Source organism: Pristiophorus japonicus, chromosome 4 (genome assembly GCF_044704955.1).
Source record: "Pristiophorus japonicus isolate sPriJap1 chromosome 4, sPriJap1.hap1, whole genome shotgun sequence".
Lineage (NCBI taxonomy): Eukaryota > Metazoa > Chordata > Chondrichthyes > Pristiophoridae > Pristiophorus > Pristiophorus japonicus.
Window position 1 is genome coordinate 67,124,496 of NC_091980.1, and position 22,973 is coordinate 67,147,468.

A 22,973-nucleotide genomic window follows, 5' to 3' on the forward strand; every position below is an offset into this window, starting at 1 on the left:
TAATTTGCACTGTCCAGTTTAGGAATGCAGCATAATTTATCTTGATTTCAAGAAACATTTGAGAATTATAATTCCTGGATACAGCTTTATTATCAACAATTTTAACCTTACTAAAAACTTTCAAAGAGTTGTTCTAAATTTAATATGATTAATTTAAGCATAAAAATAGTACAAGGGCCTACAGGGCAGGATCATACTGACTAAAAGTATCAGAGCTGATTATGATAAATCAGTTATTTCAACTTCAAGATTGCTAGAGTTGACATTCCGAACGTGAAATGTCTGATTTTTCAATGATTGCCAAACATTGACGATCTGAACTGTAAACTTCAGTACTGTGCTCTTATTTGTTGAAAGTGAAACAAATCAAAGGACGGTATGACAAAAGTAAGTATTTTTGTTCAAGAGGTATTGTATTATTGGTTTAATTTCTTTCAGTATGGTACCTCCACAGTTAAAACCAGGTGCGGCGGAAGGAATGAATCCTTTGTGGCTGATAAACGTCAGCACCCAGATCTACAGGCTATAACTCTATAAGTGGCTTGATTATATTTACAATGTTTAAGTAGCCATGCTTTACAATTTCAATCAGCTGGTACACAAGCATTTGTTGCTTCAGTACTAGAAATGATCTATTATGGTTGTGAGATATAGGGGGCTCAATTTGACAGCCCCCAAAAACGACCATGAAAATCGTGATGAGTGATTAACCCACACCCATTGCTTCTGATACAGGCAGCACGCAAAATTCTTGCTGCCTGCTAATTTAAATAATTGCAACGTTGAGGCAGCGCTAATCATGCTGTTGGGTGGCTGCACACCTCAGCCAGGGGCCCAAGTTTGTGCGAGGCTAACACCACTTAAAGCCAGCCTGAACGACTTAAAGCCGCCTGCACCTCTTAAATGGGAGGTGCATTTCGACTGGAGCAGGTGCTGGAAGTGGCTGGGGAAGAGAGTCTGACCTACAAGAACAGTGACTAATGGTGCAACAAGGGAAAGAGCATGCTCCAAGGTTCCCAGACGCTGCACTTGAGGCCTTGGTGCAGAGGGTGGACAGGAGGAGAGAGGTTCTCTATCCACAGGGGGCCAGGAGGACCTCCAGATAAACTCTGCAAAGGCAGTGGGAGCAGGTAGCCGTGACGGTCAATGCCAGACATCAAGCCCCGAGGATTTGGATGCAGTGCTGCAAAAAGTTCAATGATCTCACACGAGTGGTCAAAGTCAATGAATATATCTTCAAATGCCGTATCCCACCAACTGCACCACTAGCCTCATGCACTGCTCAATGCATCGCACCCCCAGCACTCACCTACCAACAATCTCTATCAATGACAACTCAGACCTCACATTTATAGCTTCACATCATTCTCGCACACTTACCACTGTTGCAAGCCTCACACCCACATCTCACAGCTTGCACACACTGCCAGCTATTCAACCATTGTACCATACTCACTGTAATACTTCCCTCTCTCTTGCAACAGGTGGAAGAGGAAGAAGGCAGTGATGCTGAAGACATAGCACTGTCACTCGTTGCCTCACTCCCTAGAGGATAGCTTAGACGTGGAATCTGCACATGGTGAGACACCGGGCATGAGTGGGCTGCAGCTAGGACAGGGGGAAAGGGTAGTGCAGGTGCCAGCTACCCGGAGGGCAAGTTTGCTGATGTGTTCTTCTACAGAGGACTCAGATGGGCACTTCAATGGGGCAGGCTACAAAAGAAGGCTGATGGGTGTGCACAGTGAAATGCTTGGTGAACTGGCAGACCTGCCAGAAAGCCTGCATTCAATGTCAAGGAGCATGGAGGAATCTAACATCAACTTGGCACAGGGCTTTCTGCAGAGGTGGGAGCCCATCCTTTCCAGCGTGGAAGTGATGGGCAACTCTATGAACACACTTGCGGACCAAACCAGGAAGCAGCATATGATGGCCAATGTCTCAGCTTCCATTACAGCACAAGCAGCAGCCACCCAACATCTGGGTAGGCAGTGGAAGCTCAGACTGCTATCATGCAAGCTCAAACTGCTGCCATCATGGCTATGGTTACCAGTGTTCAAAGGGGCTTACAGGGTGTCACAACAGTCCAACAATCTGTCCTCCAACAGATTACTAGGATTGCTGTCTTCTCTCAGGATTATAGCATTTGTCCTCCCATCCCTGCCACTTCACCAGTGTCCTTCTATTGCCTGTCAGCCAGCCAGCCCAGAATGCTGCCGCCCAGATGGTGCAGTCCGAACCTGGGCCATCTGCAGTCTCCTTCACTGAAAGTCAGCAGCCTTCATCCAGCCATGCTGCAGCCACTGGGGTCACACTGCATAGGAGCACGAGAACAAGCAAAGGCACACGGAAGACAGACACTAAGAGAATGCAAAAGGGTGATTAGTTTACGTTTGTACGCAATATAGCATGATTTCATTTATAAATTGGGGTTGGAATATTTATTTTGTGGTGGCTTTTATTTTTGCATTGTAGCCAAGCAAACAATGCGATGGTCAGTGACAGAGGGGAGGTAAGGTGTGAGACTGTTGGTGAATGTGGAATTGGTGTTGCCTTTACCGTTATCGCAGCCACATGAGTTGGTCACAGGCATCCTGGCAAGAATGGGGCTATCTCAGTTGCGTCCTCTCTTCCTCGTCCTCCTCCTGCTCCTTAACTGGTTGCCATATGGATGGTGAGGTTGTGCAGCATGCAGCAGACCACCATGAATCTCGACACCCGGTCTGCCGAGTACTGCAGGGCTAATGGTCTGTTCGATGATATGTTGCATGGCAGCATAGCATTCGTTGCATGAATGCTGTCCACATGTGCGTGGGTTGCGCACTGGAGTCATGAGTCATGTTATTAACCAACAGCCCTTGTCGCCCAGTAGCCACCCGCTTTGTCAAATGCAGATGAGACAACGGACTGCCACAGAATGAAGGCATCATAACTGCTCTCAGGATATCGGGCATTGACCTGCATGATTCACTGCCTATGATCGCACACCAGCTGGATATTGATGGAGTAAAATCCCTTTCAGTTGTGGAACATCTCAGATTTGACATGCAGCGCCCACAAAGGGATGTGTCAGTGGCACCCTGCACCATGGGGGTGGGGGTGTCTGCAATCCTCACGAAGCCACATTCACTCCGACTGCTGCTCTCTGGCCAGAGAGAACGAAATGTATTCAGCTCTCTTAGAATACAGTCTCAGTTACCTCCCTTGTGCAACAGTTCATGGCAAACTGAGAGAAAAGAGACCTAGCCTGTTCATTCCTGATAGGTATAACCTTGCATTTCTGGTATCATCCTTGTAAATATTTTTTGCACCCTCTCCAATGCTTCGATATCCTTTTTATAATATGGCAAACAGAATTATACACAGTACTCCATGTGTGGTCTAACCAAGGTTTAATACAAGTTAAGCATAACGTAGAACATAGGAACATAAGAAATAGGTGCAGGTGTAGGCCATTTGGACCCTCGAGCCTGCTCCGCCATTTAATAAGACCATGGCTGATCTGATCTTGGCCTCAATTTCACTTCCCTGCCCACTCTGCATAACCCTTGACTCCCTTATCATTCAAAAATCTGTTTATTTCCACCTTAAATATATTCAATGACCCAGCCTCCACAGCTCTCTGGAGTAGAGAATTCCAAAGATTCAGAATGCTCTGAGAGAAGAAATTCCTCCTCATCTCTGTTTTAAATGGGCGACCCCTTATTCTGAAATTGTGCCCCCTAGTTCTAGATTCCCCCACGATGTGAAACATCTACCCTGTCTAGCCCCATCAGAATCTGATAAGTTTCAATAAGATCACCTCTCATTCTTCTAAACTCCAATGGGTATTGGCCCAACCTGCTCAACATTTCTTCGTAAGGCAACCCCTTCATCTCAGGAATCAGTTGTGGCAGGACTGCCCTACTTTTATACTCCATCCCCCTTGCAATAAACGCCAACATTCCATTTGCCTTCCTAATTACTTGCTGTACCTGCATGCTAACCTTTTGTGTTTCATGTACAAGGACCCACAAATCCCTCTGTACTACAGCATTTTGCTTTTTTGCTTTTTCTGCCAAAGTAGATAACCTCACATTTCCCACATTACACTCCATCTGCCAAATTTTTACCCACTCGCTTAACCTATCTATATCCCTTTTCAGATTCTTTGTGCCTCCTCCCAACTTGCTTTCCCATCCATCTTTGCATCATCAGCCAATTTGGCTACATTACACTCGGTCCCTTCATCCAAGTCATTTATAGGTTGTAAATAGTTGAGGCCCCAGCACTGATCCCTGTGGCACCCCACTAGTTACAGTTTGCCAACCTGAACATGACCCATTTATCCCAACTCTCTGATTTCTGTTAGTTAGCCAATCCCCTATCCATGCTAATATATTACTCCCAACCCCGTGAGTGCTTATCTTGTGCAGCAACCTTTTATGTGGCACCTTATCAAATGCCTTCTGAAAATCCAAATACACAACATCTACTGGTTCCCTTTTAGCCACCCTAATCATTACATCCTCAAAGAACTCCAGCAAATTTGACAAACATTATTTCCCTTTCATAAAACAATGCTGACTCTGCTTGACTGATTTATGGTTTTCTAAATGTCTTGCTTCTACTTCCTTAATAATGGACTCCAGCATTTTCCCAATGACAGATGTTAGGCTAACTGGTCTATAGTTTCCTGCTTTCTGACTTCCTCCTTTCTTAAATAGCAGCATTAATGTTGGTAAAGTAAATGCTGGTCCCTTAGAAGACAAGACCGGGGAATTAGTAATAGGCAACATTGAGATGGCAGAAACTCTGAACAAATATTTTGCATCAGTCTTTATGGTAGAGGACACTAACAATATTCCAAAAGTGGATAGTCAAGGGGCTATAGGGGGGGAGGAACTTAACACAATCACAATAACTAAGGAGGTGGTACTCAGTAAGATAATGGGACTAAAGGCAGATAAATCACCTGGATCTGATGGCTTACATCCTAGGGTCTTAAGAGAAGTAACGGCAGGGACTGTGGATGCATTGGTTGTAATTTACCAAAATTCCCTGGATTCTGGGGAGGTCCCAGCAAATTGTAAAACTGCAAATGTAACGCCCCTATTTAAAAAATGGGGCAGACAAAAAACAGGAAACTATAGACCAGTTAGCCTAACATCTGTGGTTGGGAAAATGTTGGAGTACATTATTAAAGAAGCAGTAGCAGGACATTTGAAAAACAAAATTTAGTCAGGCAGAGTCAGCATGGATTTAGGAACGGGAAATCATGTTTGACAAATTTGCTGGAATTTTTTGCGGATTTAACGAAAAGGGTGGATAAAGGGGAACCAGTGGATGTGGTGTATTTGGACTTCCAGAGGCATTTGACAAGGTGCCACATGAAAGGTTATTGCACAAAATAAAAGTTCACGGGGTTGGGGTAATATATTAGCATGGATAGAGGATTGGCTAACTAACAGAAAACAGAGAGTCGGGATAAATGGTTCATTCTCTGGTTGGCAACCAATAACTAGTGGGGTGCCGCAGGGATCAGTGCTGGGACCCCAACTATTTACAATCTATATTAATGACTTGGAAGAAGGGAATGAGTGCAACGTAGCCAAATTTGCTGACGATACAAAGATGGGAGGAAAAGCAATGTGTGAGGAGGACACAAAAAATCTACAAAAGGACAGAGACAGGCTAAGTGAGTGGGCAAAAATTTGGCAGATGGATTATAATGTTGGAAAGTGTGAGGTCATGCACTTTTGCAGAAAAAAATCAAAGAGCAAGTTATTATTTAAATGGAGAAAGATTGCAAAGTGCTGCAGTACAGCGGGACCTGGGGGTACTTGTGCATGAAACACAAAAGGATAGTACGCAGGTACAGCAAGTGATCAGGAAGGCCGATGGTATCTTGGCCTTTATTGCAAAAGGGATGGAGTATAAAAGCAGGGAAGTCTTGCTACAGCTAAACAGGGTATTGGTGAGGCCACACCTGGAATACTGCGTGCAGTTTTGGTTTCCATATTTACAAAAGGATATACTTGCTTTGGAGGCAGTTCAGAGAAGGTTCACTAGGTTGATTCCAGAGATGAGGAGGTTGACTTATGAGGAAAGGTTGAGTAGGTTAGGCCTCTACTCATTGGTATTCAGAAGAATGAGAGGTGATCTTATCGAAACATATAAGCTTATGAGGGGGCTTGACAAGGTGTATGCAGAGAGAATGTTTCCGTTGATGGGGGAGACTAGAACTAGAGGGCATGATCTTAGAATAAGGGGCCGCCCATTTAAAACTGAGATGAGGAGAAATTTCTTCTCTCAGAGGGTTGTAAATATGTGGAATTTGCTGCCTCAAAGAGCTGTGGAAGCTGGGACATTGAATAATTTTAAGACAGAAATAGACAATTTCTTAAGCGATAAGGGATAAGGGGTTATGGGGAGTGGGCAGGGAAGTGGAGTTGAGTCCATGATCAGATCAGCCATGATCTTATTGAATGGTGGAGCAGGCTCAAGGGGCCTCATGGCCTACTCCTGTTCCTATTTCTGATGTTCTTATATACATTTACTGTTTTCCAATCTGCTGGGACCTCTCCAGAATCCAGGAAATTTTGGTAGATTTCAACCAATGCATCCAATTTCTCTGGAGCCACTTCTTTTAAAACCCTAGGCTATCAGGTCCAGGGAATATGTCCACCTTTAGTCCCATTAGTTTGCCTTGTACTTTTTCTCTAGTCATTGTGATTGTTTTAAGCTCCCCCTTCCCAATAATGCTTGATATCAAATTATTGGGATACTTTTACTGTCTTCTACCGTGAAGATCGACACATAATATTTGTTCAAAGTCTCTGCCATTTCTCTAATTTCCATTATTAATTCCCGAGTCTCATCCTCTAAGGGACCAACATTTACTTTAGCTACTCTCTTCCTTTATTATATACCTGTTTTTATATTTCTTGCTAGTTTACTCTTATATTCTATTTTCTCTCTCATTATTTTTTTTAGTCATCATTTGCTGGTTTCTAAACATTTCCCAATCCTCTAGGCCTTCCACTAATCTTCGCAACATTGTATGCCTTTGTTTTCAATTCGATACCATCCTTTACTTCTTTAGTTAGCCATGGATAGTTCATTCTTCTCTTAGAGTCTTTCTTTCTCACTGGAATATATCTTTGTTGAGAGTTATGAAATATCTCCGTAAATGTCTGCCACTGCTTATCTACCGTCTTACACTTTAATCAATTTTACAAGTCCACTTTAGCCAACTCTGCCGTAATACCTTTGTAATTGCCTTTAAGTTCAAGACACTAGTTTGAGACACAACTACTTTTTCACCCTCAAGTTGAATTAGAAATTCTACCATGCTATGATCACTCTTCCCGAGAGGATCCTTTACTATGTGTGGGACCTTGTCAAAAGCCTTTTCAAAGTCCAAATACACCATATCCACTGGTTCTCCCTTGTCCACTCTACTAGTTACATCCTCAAAAAATTCTAGCAGATTTGTCAAGCATGATTTCCCTTTCATAAATCCATGCTGACTTGGACCGATCCTGTCACTGCTTTCCTTAAATGCCCTGCTATTTCAACTTTAATAATTGATTCCAACATTTTCCCCACTACTGATGTCAGGCTAACTGATCTATAATTACCCATTTTCTCTCTCCCTCCTTTTTTTAAAAAGTGGTGTTACATTAGCTACCCTCCAGTCCATAGGAACTGATTCAGAGTTGATAGACTTTTGGAAAATGGCCACTATTTCTAGGGCCACTTTCTTAAGTACTCTGGGATGCAGACTATCAGGCCCCGGGGATTTATTGGCCTTCAATCCCATCAATTTCCCCTACACAATTTCCCACCTAATAAGGATTTCCTTCAGTTCCTCCTTCTCATTAAACTCTCGGTCCCCTAGTATTTCCGGAAGGTTATTTGTGTCTTCCTTCATGAAGACAGAACCGAAGTATTTGTTCAACTCATCTGCCATTTCTTTGTTCACCATTATAAATTCACCTGAATCTGACTGCAAGGGACCTACGTTTGTCTTCACTAATCTTTTTTTCTTCACATTTCTATAGAAGCATTTGCAGTAAGTTTTTATGTTCCCGGCAAGCTTCCTCTCATACTCTATTTTCCCCCTCCTAATTAAACCTTTTGTCCTCCTCTGCTGAATTCTAAATTTTTCCCAGTCCTCAGGTTTGCTGCTTTTTCTGGCCAATTGATATGCCTCTTCCTTGGATACAACACTATCCTTAATTTCCCTTGTTAGCCACAGTTGAGCCACCTTCCCCGTTTTATTTTTACTCGAGACAGGGATGTACAATTGTTGAAGTTCATCCATGTGATCTTTACAGGTTTGCCATTGCCTATCCACCGTCAACCCTTTAAGTATCATTTGCCAGTCTATTCTAGCCAATTCACGCCTCAAACCATCGAAGTTACCTTTCCTTAAGTTCAGGACCCTAGTCTCTCAATTAATTGTGTCACTCTCCATCTTAATAAAGAATTCTACCATATTATGGTCATTCTTCTCCAAGGGGCCTCACACAACAAGATTGCTAATTAGTCCTTTCTCATTACACATAACTCAGTCTAGGATGGCCAGCCCTCTAGTTGGTTCCTCGACATATTGGTCTAGAAAACCACCCCTAATACACGCCAGGAAATCCTCCTCCACGGTATTGCTACCAGTTTGGTCAACCCAATCTATATGTAGATTAAAGTCGCCCATGATAACTGCTATACCTTTATTGCACGCATCCCTAATTTCTTGTTTGATGCTGTCCCCAACCTCACTACTACTGTCTGGTGGTCTGTACACACTCCCACTAGCGTTTTCTGCCCTTTGGTATTCCACAGCTCCACCCATGCAGATTCCACATCATCCAAGCTAATGTCCTTCCTTACTATTGCGTTAATTTCCTCTTTAACCAGCAACGCTACCCTGCCTCCATTTCCTTTCTGTCTATCCTTCCTGAATGTTGAATACCCAGATGAGGAGATGAGGAGAAACTTCTTCACTCAGAAAGTTGTTAATCTGTGGAATTCCCTACCACAGAGAGTCATTGATGCTAGTTCATTGGATAGATTCAAGAGGGAGTTAAATGTGGCCCTTATGGCTAAAGGTATCATGGGTATGGAGAGAAAGCAGGAAAGGGGTACTGAGGTGAATAATCAGCCATGATCTTATTGAATGGTGGTGCAGGCTCGAAGGGCCGAATGGCCTACTCCTGCACCTATTTTCTATGTTTCTATGTTTACTATGAGATCATTAATTAATCCAATCTCATTACACATTACCAGATCTAAAATAGTCTGCTCTCTGGTTGATTCCACAATGTATTGTTCGAAGAAACCACCCCAAATACACGTTATGAACTCTTCCTCATGGCTACCTTTGCCAATTTAATTTGTCCAATCAACATGAAGTTTAAAATCGCCCATGATTATTGCCGTACCTTTCTTACAAGCTTCCATTGTTTCTTGATTTATACTCTGTCTTACAGTGTAGCTACAGTTAGGGGGCCTATAGACTACTCCCACCAGTGACTTATTTCCCTTATTATCTCCATCCAAACTGATTCTATATCTTGATCTTCTAAGCCAATATAATTTCTCATTACTGCACTGATCTCATCCTTTATTAACAGAGCTACCCACCTCCTTTTCTTTTCTGCCTATCCTTCCGAAATATCAAATACCCCTGAATATTCAGTTCCCAACCTCAATCACCTTGCAACCACATCTCTGCAATGTCTATCGGATCATACCCATTTATTTCTATTTGTGCCGTCAACTCATCCATCTTGTTACGAATGCTGCGTGCATTCAGATAAAGAGCTTTTAATTTTGTCTTTTTACCATTTTCCCCTACTTTGACCCCACTTTATGATGCACTCTTATGCTTATACGTTCTATCCCTTCCTGTCAAAGTGGTTATCATTACCCCTATCGCTACCCTGCACTATTGCCTTCTCCTTTCTCTTTGAGTTTTTAAATTTCCGCTCACCTGATCCCTCGCCCCTCCACCACCACCCCTCCCCCCCAACCCCACTATTTAGTTGAAAACTTCTCTCCTTTTCAATTCTATCTCTCTAGAAATAAATCCTAGTGTTTGGTTTGCTATTTTTCTTATGAAAATGTAATACCTCACATTTATGTGTGTTGAATTTGATTTGCTAATTACAGAGCAGTACTTAAAGGGGAGGTGGCAGCCATTGAAAATAAAAATTCCCAACTTTGTTCTGCAACACGGGGTCCGTGCTGCGATCAGTCAGCCCAACACTCTGCTTGAGTCCTAGGCTAATGGCACTGCACCCCCGCTCCCCGTGGTTCAGGGAGGCCCGTTTCTTCACTTCAGAATTTACAGCTTGGACCCTTGTCTTTATACGCAGTCCATTGTGTAGAGCTGTGACCCACTCACGACCTGTCTGCCGCATGACCGCCCCAGAAATGAAGTGGAGTGTGTTATTTTGTGCTCCACTTCCTTTTGGGGACAGTAACCTAAATTTTTTTGAGCGGGGTGGGGCTTCCACGCCTGCCGCAAAATGTCTCGCCTCTCAGATGATACCGCCCCCAAACGGGGCGCAACGGAATTTCACCCCCATTGTGTTTTTGATTCTAAAGTCTAATAAATCGTTAATATAAATTGTGAACAATATTGGTCCCAGCACTGACCCTTGTGGGACACCACTTTCCACCTTCTACCACTCTAAATAGCTACCCTTTACCCCTATTCTCTGCTTTCTGTCTTGAATGTAGCTAGCTATCCATTCTGCTACTTGACCCCGACTCCGCATTCTCTAAACTTATTCATTAGTCTTTTATGTGGTACCTTATCGAAGGCCTTTTGGAGTGGGAGGGGTAGGATCCAGTTGTTGTGGTCCACGTAGGAATCAACGACATAGGTAGAACTAGGAATTAGATTTTGCTGAGGGAGTTTGAGGAGCTAGGGTCCAAATTAATAAGTAGAACCTCAAAAGGTAATAATCTCTATATTACTACTGAGCCACGTACAAATTGGTATATGGACAAGTAAATCAGAGAGGTAAATGCGTGCCCCAAAGGGTGATGTGAGGGACAGGAGTTTCAATTCATGGGGCACTGGCCAGTACTGAGGAATGAGGGAGCTATTCTGTTGGGATGGGCACCACTTAAACCGGGCTGGGACCAGTGTCCTGGAGAATCGAATAAGTACGGCTATAGATAGGGTTTTAAACTAAAAAGGTCAGGGGAGGATTCAGGTAAGGGGAAATTATAAATCTAAAGAGAAATGTCAAGGCCATAGAGCAGTGAGAGCAGTGTAGCGATTTGGGTAAAGATAAGCAGAGTGTGACAGAAAGGGACAGAGAGTTTAACGGTAATAGTGCATCAGTGAATAAGGTTAAATCAGGGAAAAATTGCAAAATGTTAAAATCAAAGGTGCTTTATCTGCATGGACAAAGCTTTTGTAAGAAGATTGATGAATTAATGGCAAAAATAAAAATAAATGGGTTTGATCTAATAGCCATTACAGACATTTGGATACATGGTGACCAAGGTTGGAAACTAAATATTCCAGGGTATTTGACATTTCAAAAAGACAGACAAAATGGAAGAAGAGGTGGGGTAGCCCTGATAACAAAGGCTGGCATCAGGACAGTAATGAGGATGGATGTTGGCTTGGAAGAGCAGGAAGTAGATGCAGTATGGGTGGAGATAAGAAAGAACAAGGGACAGAAAACATAGGTGGGAGTAGTTTATAGGCCCCATAACAGTAGCTATACTGTTGGACAGCGTATTAATCAGTAAGAGGAGCTTATAACAAAAGTAATTCAATAATCGTAGGGGACTTTAATCTTTATTTAGACTGAAAGAAAGACTTAGATTTATATAGTGCCTTTCACGACCACCAATGAAGTACTTTTGGAGTGTAGTTGTCATGTATCTTACATTATTATATATAACTGTATCCCAACATGCTATACATGATTGTAATAAGATATGACCTGTAACCACCAGCATACCTTACCACCAGGGGTGCACTTGCAAGGGACAGGTATATAAGGACAGGTCTCAGGCAAGTGCAGCATTCTAGAGCTGTGAAATAAAGGTGCAGGTCCAGAGTGACCTTGACTTCACTACATGCCTCGTGTGAATCTGTACTGAGGGGACAGGACTTTACAGTGGCGACAAGTTACGGGATTACAGAATCCACAGAATGGCGAACAACAGATCAGATGAAAAGTACAATGCGGGAGACAATTGGGAGGACTTTATAGAAAGGCTCCAGCAAAGCTTTGTAACCAAAGACTGGTTAGGCGATGGTAAGGCAGACAAGAGAGGAGCCCATCTCTTGACCAGCTCTGGCTTGAAAACATACGCTTTAATGAAGGATCTGTTGACACCCGAGAAACCAGCAAGCAAGTCATTTGAAGAATTGAGCACACTGGTAAGAGACCACCTGAAGCCAGCGAGCAGCCTACACATGGCCAGACACAGGTTCTACAACTACAGACGCTGTGTGGGCCAGAGCATACCCGACTTCGTGGCAGAACTTCGGAGGTTGGCTAGTTTATGTGAGTTCTCCGATGAACTGAGGAGAGAAATGCTGAGAGACTTTTTCATTGAAGGAATAGGCCACGCAGGCATATTCCAAAAGCTCAAAGAGACCAAGAACCTGACCTTAGAGGCAGCAGCACTGGTTGCACAGACATTCTTGGTAGGGGAAGAAGAAACGAGATTGATTTACAATGCAGGTACGACAACTAACGAAATATCGGAACAAGAAGTTCACAGCACTAAACAAGCTGCTACCCCCACACACAGACAAAATCGGGAGAAGAGGCTCTCGACAGCAGGCAGAAGCCATCAAGGGCCACAGGAATACCCGTACACACCTCATCAACCCACAATGCGAGCAATCAACTACAAACTGAGAGAAGCTCAAGAGAGATCAGCCAGACGCAGCTCATTCTTTGGGAACACTTTGAACAATGGAACAGGTCTGTGCTGGAGGTGTGGGGGTGGGCACTTGTCAAGGGGATGTCGATTTCAGCAGGCTGTTTGCAGAAATTGTGAATATACAGGGCATTTGGTCCGCATGTGCAAAAAAACGTCAGCTCAGCTGGTATACGAATCGGATGGGTCGGAAAGCGGACCAGAAGATGGTGGGGACAGTACCCGGGACACCGATGTACAGTTGGTCAACACGATCAATGGCCACTGCTCCTACAATAGGACGCCTCCTATAATGATGAGGGTCCTACTCAACGGGATATCTGTCAACATGGAGCTGGATACGGGAGCGAGTCAATCTCTCATGGGCGTTCAACAATTTGAACAACTGTGGCCGCATAAAAGAGACAGACCAAAACTCACAAGGGTCGACACCAAACTAAGGACCAATACCAAAGAAATCGTACCAGTCCTCGGCAGCGCCATGCTCTCTGTCACACACAAAGAGACAGTGAACCGACTTCCCCTGTGGATTGTCCTCAGAGATCTCCCAGCACTGCTGGGGAGAAGCTGGCTGGCAAAACTAAACTGGAAATGGGATGATGTCCATGCCATGTCATTAAAGAAACGGACCTCCTGCTCAACCGTTATAAAGCGACTTGAACATCTCTTTCAGCCAGGTGTGGGCACTTTCAAAGGGGCCAAAGTCAAAATCTACATCACACAGGATGCTAGACCGGTCCATCACAAGGCCAGAGCTGTACCCTATGTGATGAGGGAAAAGATTGAACACGAACTAGACAGGTTCTGTGGGAAGGTATTATATCACCTGTGGAATTTAGCAACTGGGCAAGTCCCATCGTCCCAGTCATGAAGCCTGATGGATCCGTATGAATCTGTGGGGACTACAAATCTACCATAAACAGAGTCTCCCTACAGGACCAGTACCCGCTGCCCACAGCGGACGACTTATTTGCCACATTGGCTGGAGGTAAACCTTTCTCAACATTAGACCTCACATCTGCGTATATGACGGAAGAATTGACCGAGGAATCCAAGCTACTCACCACCATCAACACACATCGAGGCCTTTTCATGTACAATCGATGCCCATTCGGCATCAGGTCGGCAGCTGCCATATTCCAGCGCAACATGGAGAGTCTGCTCAAGTCCATCCCGGGGACGGTTGTATTTCAAGACGACATACTTATCACGGGCAGGGACACCGACTCCCATCTCCGTAATTTGGAGGAAGTACTAAAGCGGTTGGATCGGGTAGGCCTACGAGTCAAGAAATCCAAGTGCCTGTTTCTCGCACCCGAGGTTGCATTTTTGGGCAGAAGGATTGCCGCTGATGGAATCCGCCCAACAGAGTCCAAAACAGAAGCAATTCGCCTGGCACCCAGGCCCTGGAATGTCTCAGAACTGCGCGCCTTCCTCGGACTACTCAATTACTTTGGGAACTTTATGCAGAAATTAAGTATGCTGCTGGAGCCTCGCCACGTGCTACTCAGGAAGGGGTGCGATTGGTTTTGGGGGGACGCCCAGGAACACGCCTTCAATAAGGCACGCAACCTTCTGTGTTCCAACAGTGTTTTGACTTTCTTTGACCCAGTAAAAAGCTAGTTCTCACATACGATGCGTTAGCGGATGGGGTCAGGTACATTTTGCAACATATCAATAGTGCGGGCAAATTACAACCCATAGCTTATGCCTCCAGGTCACTTTCGCGGGCGGAGCACAGGTACGGAATGGTAGAGAAGGAGGCGCTCGTGTGCGTGTACGGTGTGAAAAAGATGCACCAATACCTTTTCGGGGCCAAGTTCGCGTTAGAAACCGACCACAAGCCCCTCACGTCCCTCCTAGCCGAGAGCAAGGCAATAAACGCCAATGCCTCGGCGCGAATTCAACGGTGAGCACTCATGCTGGCGTCCTACAACTATACCATAAGGCACAGACCAGGCACAGACAACTGTGCCAACGCTCTCAGCAGGGTACCCCTGGCGACCACGGAAGGGTCTGACGAACAGGGCTGTGAGATAGTCATGGCAATCAATGCCTTTGAGTCCACAGGTTCGCCCATGACGGCTCGCCAAATCAGAGCCTGGATGGCCAGCGACCCCACGTTATCCTTAGTAAAAAGATGTGTTCTAACCGGTGACTGGGCAGAGGATCGCGATGCATGCCCCGAGGAATTAAAATCCTTTCGCAGATGCATGCATGAGCTATCACTACAAGCAGACTGCCTGATGTGGGGCAGCCGAATAGTCATGCCTCTGCGAGGCAGAGAAGCATTTGTCCGGGAGCTCCACCGCGAGCACCCGGGGATCGTTCTCATGAAGGCCATAGCCAGATCCCACGTCTGGTGGCCTGGTATTGATGCGGACTTGAAGCTCTGCGTCCGAAGGTGCACTATTTGTGCCCAACTCAGCAATGCCCCCAGGGAGGCTCCACTGAGCCCCTGGCCCTGGTCTATCAAACCGTGGTCGCGGGTGCACGTAGACTATGCGGGCCCATTCATGGGCAAAATGTTCTTCTTAGTTGTAGATGCATTTTCAAAGTGGATCGAATGCACCATTTTAAACTCGAGCACAACCTCCACCACTGTGGAGAGCCTCGCAACCATGTTTGCAAAGCCACAGAATCCCTGACATATTGGTCAGTGACAATGGTCCGTGCTTCACCAGCGCAGAATTCCAAGACTTTATAATTGACCACGGCATAAATCACGTCAAGACGGCCTTGTTCAAGCCAGCCTCCAATGGCCAGGCAGAGAGAGCAGTGCAAATCATTAAACAAGGCATGCTTAAAATCCAAGATCCCACGCTGCAGGGTCACCTGTCGCGACTGCTGCTGGCATACAGATCTCGTCCGCACTCACTGACTGGGATCCCCCCCGTGCAACTGTTGATGAAAAGGACTTTAAAAACAAGGCTCTCATTAATCCTCCCAGACATGCACAAAATCGTTGAGGCAAAGTGCCATAAGCTGACTGAGTACCATGACAGAAATTCGAGGGGGAGATGGAATGAGATAGGGGACAAAGTGTTTGTACTAAACTATGGCAGGGGTCCCAAATGGCTTGCAGGGACAGTAACGGGAAAGGAAGGAAACAGGCTACTGGTAGTACAAATGGACAATGGCAAAACCTGCCGGAGGCATGTCGACCAAGTCAAAAGCAGATTTACTAACAACACTGCGGAACCAGAGGCAGACTACAATGTGGAACTCGCACCACACCTGGTGGGCAGACGAGGGAACAACCTGAGGAAAGGGCAATCCCAACAGACAGCCCAGGCGAGTCAACAACAATCACACCAATCGAAACAGACAGCCCAGGCGAGATACCAGCAACCACACCCAAAGAAAAACAGACACCAAGGCAAACAACTGAACCACAACTCAGACGCTCCACGCGAGAGCGTAGACCGCCTGAGAGACTGAACCTATAAAGACAATAAGACCTGGGGGGAGGGTGATGTCATGTATCTTACATTATTATATATAACTGTATCCTAACATGCTATACATGACTGTAATAAGATATGACCTGTAACCACCAGCATACCTTACCACCAAAGGTGCACTTGGAAGAGATAGGTCTCAGGCAAGTGCAGCATTCCAGACCTGTGAAATAAAGGTACAGGTCCAGAGTGACCTTGACTTCACTACATGCCTCGTGTGAATCTGTACTGAGGGGACAGGTCTTTACAGTAGTCGCTGTTGTAATGTGGGAAATGCGGCAGCCAATTTGCACACAAGCAAGCTCCCACAAACAGCAATGTGATAATGACCAGATAATCTGGTTTTTTTTGTTACATTGATTGAGGGATAAATATAGGCCAAAACACCGGGAATACCTCCTGTGCTCTTCTTTAAATAATACCATGGGATCTTTTACGTCCACATGAGAGAGCAGATGGGGCATCAGTTTAACATCTCATCTGAAAGACAGCACCTCCTACAGTGCTGTGCTCCCTAGATTTTTTTGTGCTCAAGTCCCTGGACTGGGACTTGGGCCCACAACCTTCTGACTCAGAGGCGAGAGTGCTACCCACTGAGCCACAGCTGACACTGGACAAATCAAATTATCAAAAATAGTTTGGAGGAGTTCATGGAATGCATTCGAGACAGTTTCCTAGACCAATATGTCGTGGAACCAAACAGGGAAGAGGTTATTTTAAATGCTATCCTGTGTAAGAGATGGGGTTAATTGGTAATCTCATAATAAGGGTCCTCAGAGAAGTGATCATAATATGATTGAATTTCATATACAGTTTGAGAATAATGTACTTAAGTCCGAACTGGAGTATCAAATTTAAATAAAGCCAATTATAAAGGTATGAGGGGTGATTTGGCCAAGGTATATTGGGAAATTAAATTAAAAGTATCATGGTAAATAAGCAATGGCGAACATTTAAAGAAATATTTCATAATTCTCAGTGAATATACATTCCATTGAGAAATAAAAACTCCATGGGAAAAGTGATTAATTCATGGCTAACTATCAATTTTATCGGTCGCCCGCCCAAACTTCGCGGTAGCCATCCCTTCGGGGATGGTGAACTTCGGCCCCAGTGGATGCATTGGTTGTGATCTTCCAAAAGTTCCCTCGGTTCTGGAACGGTTGCAGTGCATTGGAAGGTAACAAATGTAACCCCACTATTCAAGAAAGTAGGGAGAGAGAAAACGGTACTACAGGCCAGTTAACCTGATATCAGTCGTCGGAAAAATGCTGGAATCTATTATTAAGGAAGTGGTAACGGCACTTAGAAAATCATAAAATGATTAGGCCGAGTCAAATTGGTTTTTATCAAAGTAAAATTATGTTTGACCAATTTAGTAGAGTTTTTTGAGGATGTAACTAGCAGGGTAGATAAAGAGGAACCAGTGGATGTAGTATATTTGGATTTTCAAAAGGCATCTGATATGATGCCACCTGAAAAGAAAAGAAAGACTTGCATTTATATAGCCCCTTTCACGATCACTGGACATCTCAAAGCGCTTTACAGCCAATGAAATACTTTTGGAGTGTAGTCACTGTTGTAATGTGGGGGACGCAGCAGCCAATTTGCACACAGCAAGCTCCCACAAACAGCATTGTGATAATGACCAGATAATGTGTTTTTTGTTATATTGATTGAGGGATAAATATTGGCCAGGACACCGGGGATAACACCCCTGCTCTTCTTCGGGATCTTTTACGTCCAGCTGAGAGAGCAGACAGGGCCTCGGTTTAATGTCTCATCCAAAAGATAGTATCTCCGATAGTGCTGCATTCCCTCGGTACTGCACTGAAGTGTCAGCATAGATTTATGCACTCAAGAGGTCCATAACCTTCTGACTCAGAGGTGAGTGTGCTATCCACTGAGCCACAGCTGACATGAAAGGTTGTTGCACAAGATAAGAAATCATGGGTTTGGGTATAATATATTAACATGGAAAGAGGATTGGTTAATGGACAGAAAATAGAGAGTAGGAATAAACTAGTAATTTTCAGGTTGGCTGGCTGTAACTAGTGGGGTGCTGCAAGGATCAGTACTGGGGCCTCAGCTATTTACAATCTATATTAATGACTTAGATGAAGGGACCGAGTGTATTATATCCAAGATTGCTGATGATACAAAGCTAGAAGGCAAACAATCTCTGAGGACGTCACAAAGAGGCTGCACAGGGATATAGACAGGTTAAGTGAGTGGGTAAGATGGAGTATAATGTGGGGAAATGTGAGGTTATTCACTTTGGTAGCAAGAATAGAAAAAACGAATATTTTTTAAATGGTGAGAAACTATTAAATGTTGATGTTCAGAGGGATTTGGGTGTCCTTGTACATGAAACACAAAAAGGTAACATGCAGGTACAGCAAGCAATTAGGAAGGCAAATGAATGGTATGTTGGCCTTTATTGCAAGGGGGTTTGAGTACAACTGTAAGGAAGTCTTGCTGCAATTGTACAGGGCTTTGATGAGACTACACCTGGAGTAATGTGTACAGTTTTGATCTCCTTGCCTAAGGAAGCATATACCTGCCTTAGAGGCAGTGCAACGAAGGTTCACTAGATTGATTCCTGGAATGAGAGGGTTGTCTTATGAGGAGAGATTGAGTAGAATGGGCCTTTGAATGAGAGGTAATCTCATTGAAACATAAAAGATTCTGAGAGGGCTTGACAAGATAGAAGCTGAGAGGCTCTTTCCCCTGGCTGGAGTGTCTGGAACTAGGTAGCATAGCCTCAGGATGAGCTGGTGGCCATTTAGGACTGAGATGAGGAGAAATGTCTTCACTCAGAGGGTTGTGAATCTTTGGAATTCTCTACCCAGAGGGCTGTGGATGTTCAGTTGTTGAGTATATTCAAGGCTGAGATTGATAGATCTTTAGACTCGAAGGGAAACAAGGGATATGGGGATTGGGTGAGAAAGCGGAGTTAAGGTTGAAGATCAGCCATGATCTTACTGAATGGCGGAGCAGATTTGAGGAGCTGTATGGCCTACTCCTGCTCTTATTTCTTATGTTTTTATTGCATCCGGCATGGCCCGCACCAGAAGTATGCATGCGTACCACGGATGCCATTTTGGAACCAAAACGGTACCCGTAGCGCCCCAAAAATGGATGCCACGGAGACCAATTTTGTGGACACAATTTTTTTTAATATCCTTTATTTCTTTATTATGATTGGGATTTTTGCAGCTGATTTTCTCGCAGAGGGTAGTCTGTCTGAAGCTAACAAAGATACTCAGCTAGGCAGAGGCTTTGTGGTAATATTTTGGCACATGAGGAGCGAGTATGTCTCAAGAGTAGATTTTACATTGAGGTAGTACAAGAAACTGTCTTTCTTGTTTTAACTTTTAAGGAGAATAGTAATGTTTGTAAATACTGCAAATATACTACCTGTAAGGAATACTGTTCATTTACCTGGTTAGTGTTAAATAAACTTGTCTACTTGTTATTAACCTATGAGAGTGTATACTTTTACGCCTAACAAAGGAAATCGTGCAATAGTACGTGATATATTCCAGAAAGCCGAGTACAAAGTCAAGGGTTCCCTGTTCAAAAGCAAACTCTGGTCTGTAGGAAACCCGAGGTCGAATTACAGAAGTGGCCAGTGACACTAACCCCCAAAGAAAATATATTGCATAAAAATCCAAATATGTAATGGGAAGCTTCTAACCTTCTGCAGGCTGATGATCAAATTATTATCGCACATGATCAACTGTTCATTTGCCATAGTTGTAGTATGAGTAAATAAATAACAAGCCAAAAAAAAGTCCATTGGATATTATTTCACAGTTGCACAATTTAGTCTGCCTAATCCCAGTTTAGTAAAGTGAGCACAGAACTCTTCAGGTCCATGAAACTTTAGAAGAGGTTAATGTTAGCTCTGGCTCACACACACATATTGATAATGAACCTGATGGATGCAACAATGTATAATTAAAACACAAAATGCCCAATTACCAGAAGTACAAATCAGTCAATTTAACATTTAAAAACATTTTGGGCTTAAAATAAAATGGAAAGCAATTGGTAAGATAATCTAAAGCTGCACTTGTTTACTGGACTTTGGAATTGTTCAACATAATTACTTTTTTGTTAAAATGAACTAACATTTTTGTTTTGATTTCTAGTTTGTCATCTGTTTAACACCTCCAAAAATCCCATTGAATTAAATTGGTATCAAATTACAAAGATCGTACTCCCGGATACAGAGGGTCAAATTCTGTCCTTTTCACAGGAGTTAGTATTACATTTACTGAAGGCTGCCACTTGCATACAACACATGTGACACAAGTAGAATAACTCAAATTCTGTGCTTTGTAATATAATGGAATGCAAGCTTAAATTAACCTGTTCAAATCATGGTACAAAAAAGAGGGAAAAAACTAGCTATCTGCTATATGTAAAGAAGATTTTTTTTAATAAAATCATTGGAAGCAATAATTGTCTAAAGATTTCAACTTGACACTTTAATGGCTATATGGTATTTCAAAATGATTTATTATGCAGCTTGATAACAACAGAACACCCTCTCAAAAATAGGACTGTAAATTTAAATCCTAGCCTGAAGTGATATTTGAACTCCCTTGCTGTGACAGGGGTAGAGGAGTGGTTGGAGATGCATATATTTGCCAACCACTAAATGTGGTGAAGGAGGAGGAACAGAGAAAGAGAAACACTCTGCCTTGGTGTAGTGCATAGAACAGCACTGACCGTGGCAGTACCAACTGGAAAAGTTTACCGTTTTAATTGTACAACTAATGTTGGATTTAAAATAGTGAAAGGTTAGAATGGAAAACAAAACAGTTCGTAAAAGATCATTATTATGTTTATTACCAGATGTTATGTGCTTTAAAAGTAAGTAATATATTGTGTTTCAGTGAGGAAGCACATTGGTGTACCCAATGCATACCATGGACTAAGGGAATGTGCGTTAAATTCCTCCTTCCCCATCCCATGTTGCTGAATTCTAATTTCAGCTGCATCAATGGAGAGGTGCCTAGCCTCTGCTCGATAACCTCCATAGGGAAATGATAGAGCTGGAGGTAATATTACTTCTTACAGGCAAATGCCTCGTAATCCATCCACTCTTAGGAATTGCATGGCAAGTGAAAGCTGTAAATGGAGAAACAAAAAAGCATTTTATGTCCTTGGTAAACAAAATTCCTAGCTTAACCAGACAGAACATCTTTTTTAAATATTGAAGAAAATAGAAAGATGCATTGTTTTTTGACTAAGTTTTTATGCCCATGAACTAAAAGTGAAAACTGTAAGCTACCTTTGATAAAACAGATTTAAATTGTTTTAATTTAAGTCAGTTTGACAACCCATGTTTAAACATGCGAGAGCAGCAAATAATTCTATAACGTTCTAATCTGATTTAATTTTATTCAATAGGAGCAGTTGATACAGAATCAGCAAAGAGAATCAACATTTGAGATCCATGTACTACAGAAAACACCATGCCACAGTAAGTACGGAAAAAAATGGAAGAAATTATTGTGTAATAAATAGGGCTGGAGTTTTGGCTTTTCTGTTTTGGGGCGATAATGGCGGCGGGGCGGGAACGTTAGCAGCCGTGAATAGTTTGCGCTTTAGTGGGCATCTGGGCCCTGCGTCAGGGGGCGCAGTGCTAAGGGAGGCGATGTACACCTCTCTTGGCACAAAGAAGGGAAATTCCCGAGCTAAAGAGCCAGGCCGTGAGCGCTCCCAGAGAGGCCGGGGGGAGTTGGGAACCTAAAAAAAACCCACAAAAACATTCCTAATACATTGCCCACGCCACTGTAACACAACTCGCACAAAAATTTAAAACAGAAAACACTTTCACTAACCTTTGTAGTATTTTACCTTCCTCACGGCTGCTGGGATTGATGGACCACTCTGATTTCCCAGGCGGTCATTGCAGGCGCACTTCTGGGCGGACGGGTCGGCCAAGACTGAAAACTCGCGCCAGTGTCGCAACCGGAGGCATTGCCCACTCGGCGCAGCTCTTCCCGGCGGTGCTGCTCAGGGCCACCACAAAGGGGGCGCTGGAGACCATACCGCCGCCATTCACGCCGCTCCAGGGCAAAACATCGGAAAGGACCGGAAAATCCAGCCCGTAATGTTTTCCATTTACTTTTCAAACTTGGAGCCTGTATCCAATGTTGACATTTCTCTTGACAATAATTTTCTAAAAAAGCCGGTTATGCTTCTTGATCTATTGTCACAGTATGATTTGAAGTAATCTTCCAGTTTTCCAATTTCTGTATCTACCTCCATAAAGGCTAAAAAACCCAAGTTTATCCAGTCTTTTTTCAAACTGAGTTCTCTAACTCTCGGGATAAATCTTAGGGCTCTTCTCCTAATTGTCTGCTTTGCTTGGATGTTTCCCTTGTGCCTTAGTGACCAGAACTGGACACACTACTTCAGATGTGGTCCAACCAGAGTACAGTATGGTATGGTTAAATAGAGCTGGAACATTGTGGGCCGCTCCGAACTGTGTGAGAACACCACCGCAGGTCAGGGCTATAAATAGAGCTGGAACACTGGGCCCTGGAACATCGTGGGTCGTCCCGACCTGTGTGAGAACACCACTGCAGG

At 43.7% G+C, this 22,973-nt stretch overlaps 1 protein-coding gene across 10 annotated transcripts in view; it reads left to right on the forward strand.

Moving 5' to 3' along the window:
* LOC139262937 (myotilin-like) overlaps positions 1 to 22,973 on the forward strand; it is a 156,394-nt gene that overhangs the window by 19,440 nt on the left and 113,981 nt on the right. For 4 of the 10 annotated variants that reach the window (XM_070878263.1, XM_070878266.1, XM_070878268.1 and 1 more), the window contains exons 1-2: positions 21,044 to 21,248; positions 21,789 to 21,861. In XM_070878263.1, coding sequence (XP_070734364.1) covers positions 21,835 to 21,861 — 27 coding nt within the window. In that variant the 5' untranslated portion in view covers positions 21,044 to 21,248; positions 21,789 to 21,834. Of the gene's footprint in view, positions 1 to 21,041; positions 21,249 to 21,788; positions 21,862 to 22,283; positions 22,492 to 22,973 lie in introns of those variants that run through there. The other 6 variants (XM_070878264.1, XM_070878262.1, XM_070878261.1 and 3 more) reach the window with 4 other exon arrangements.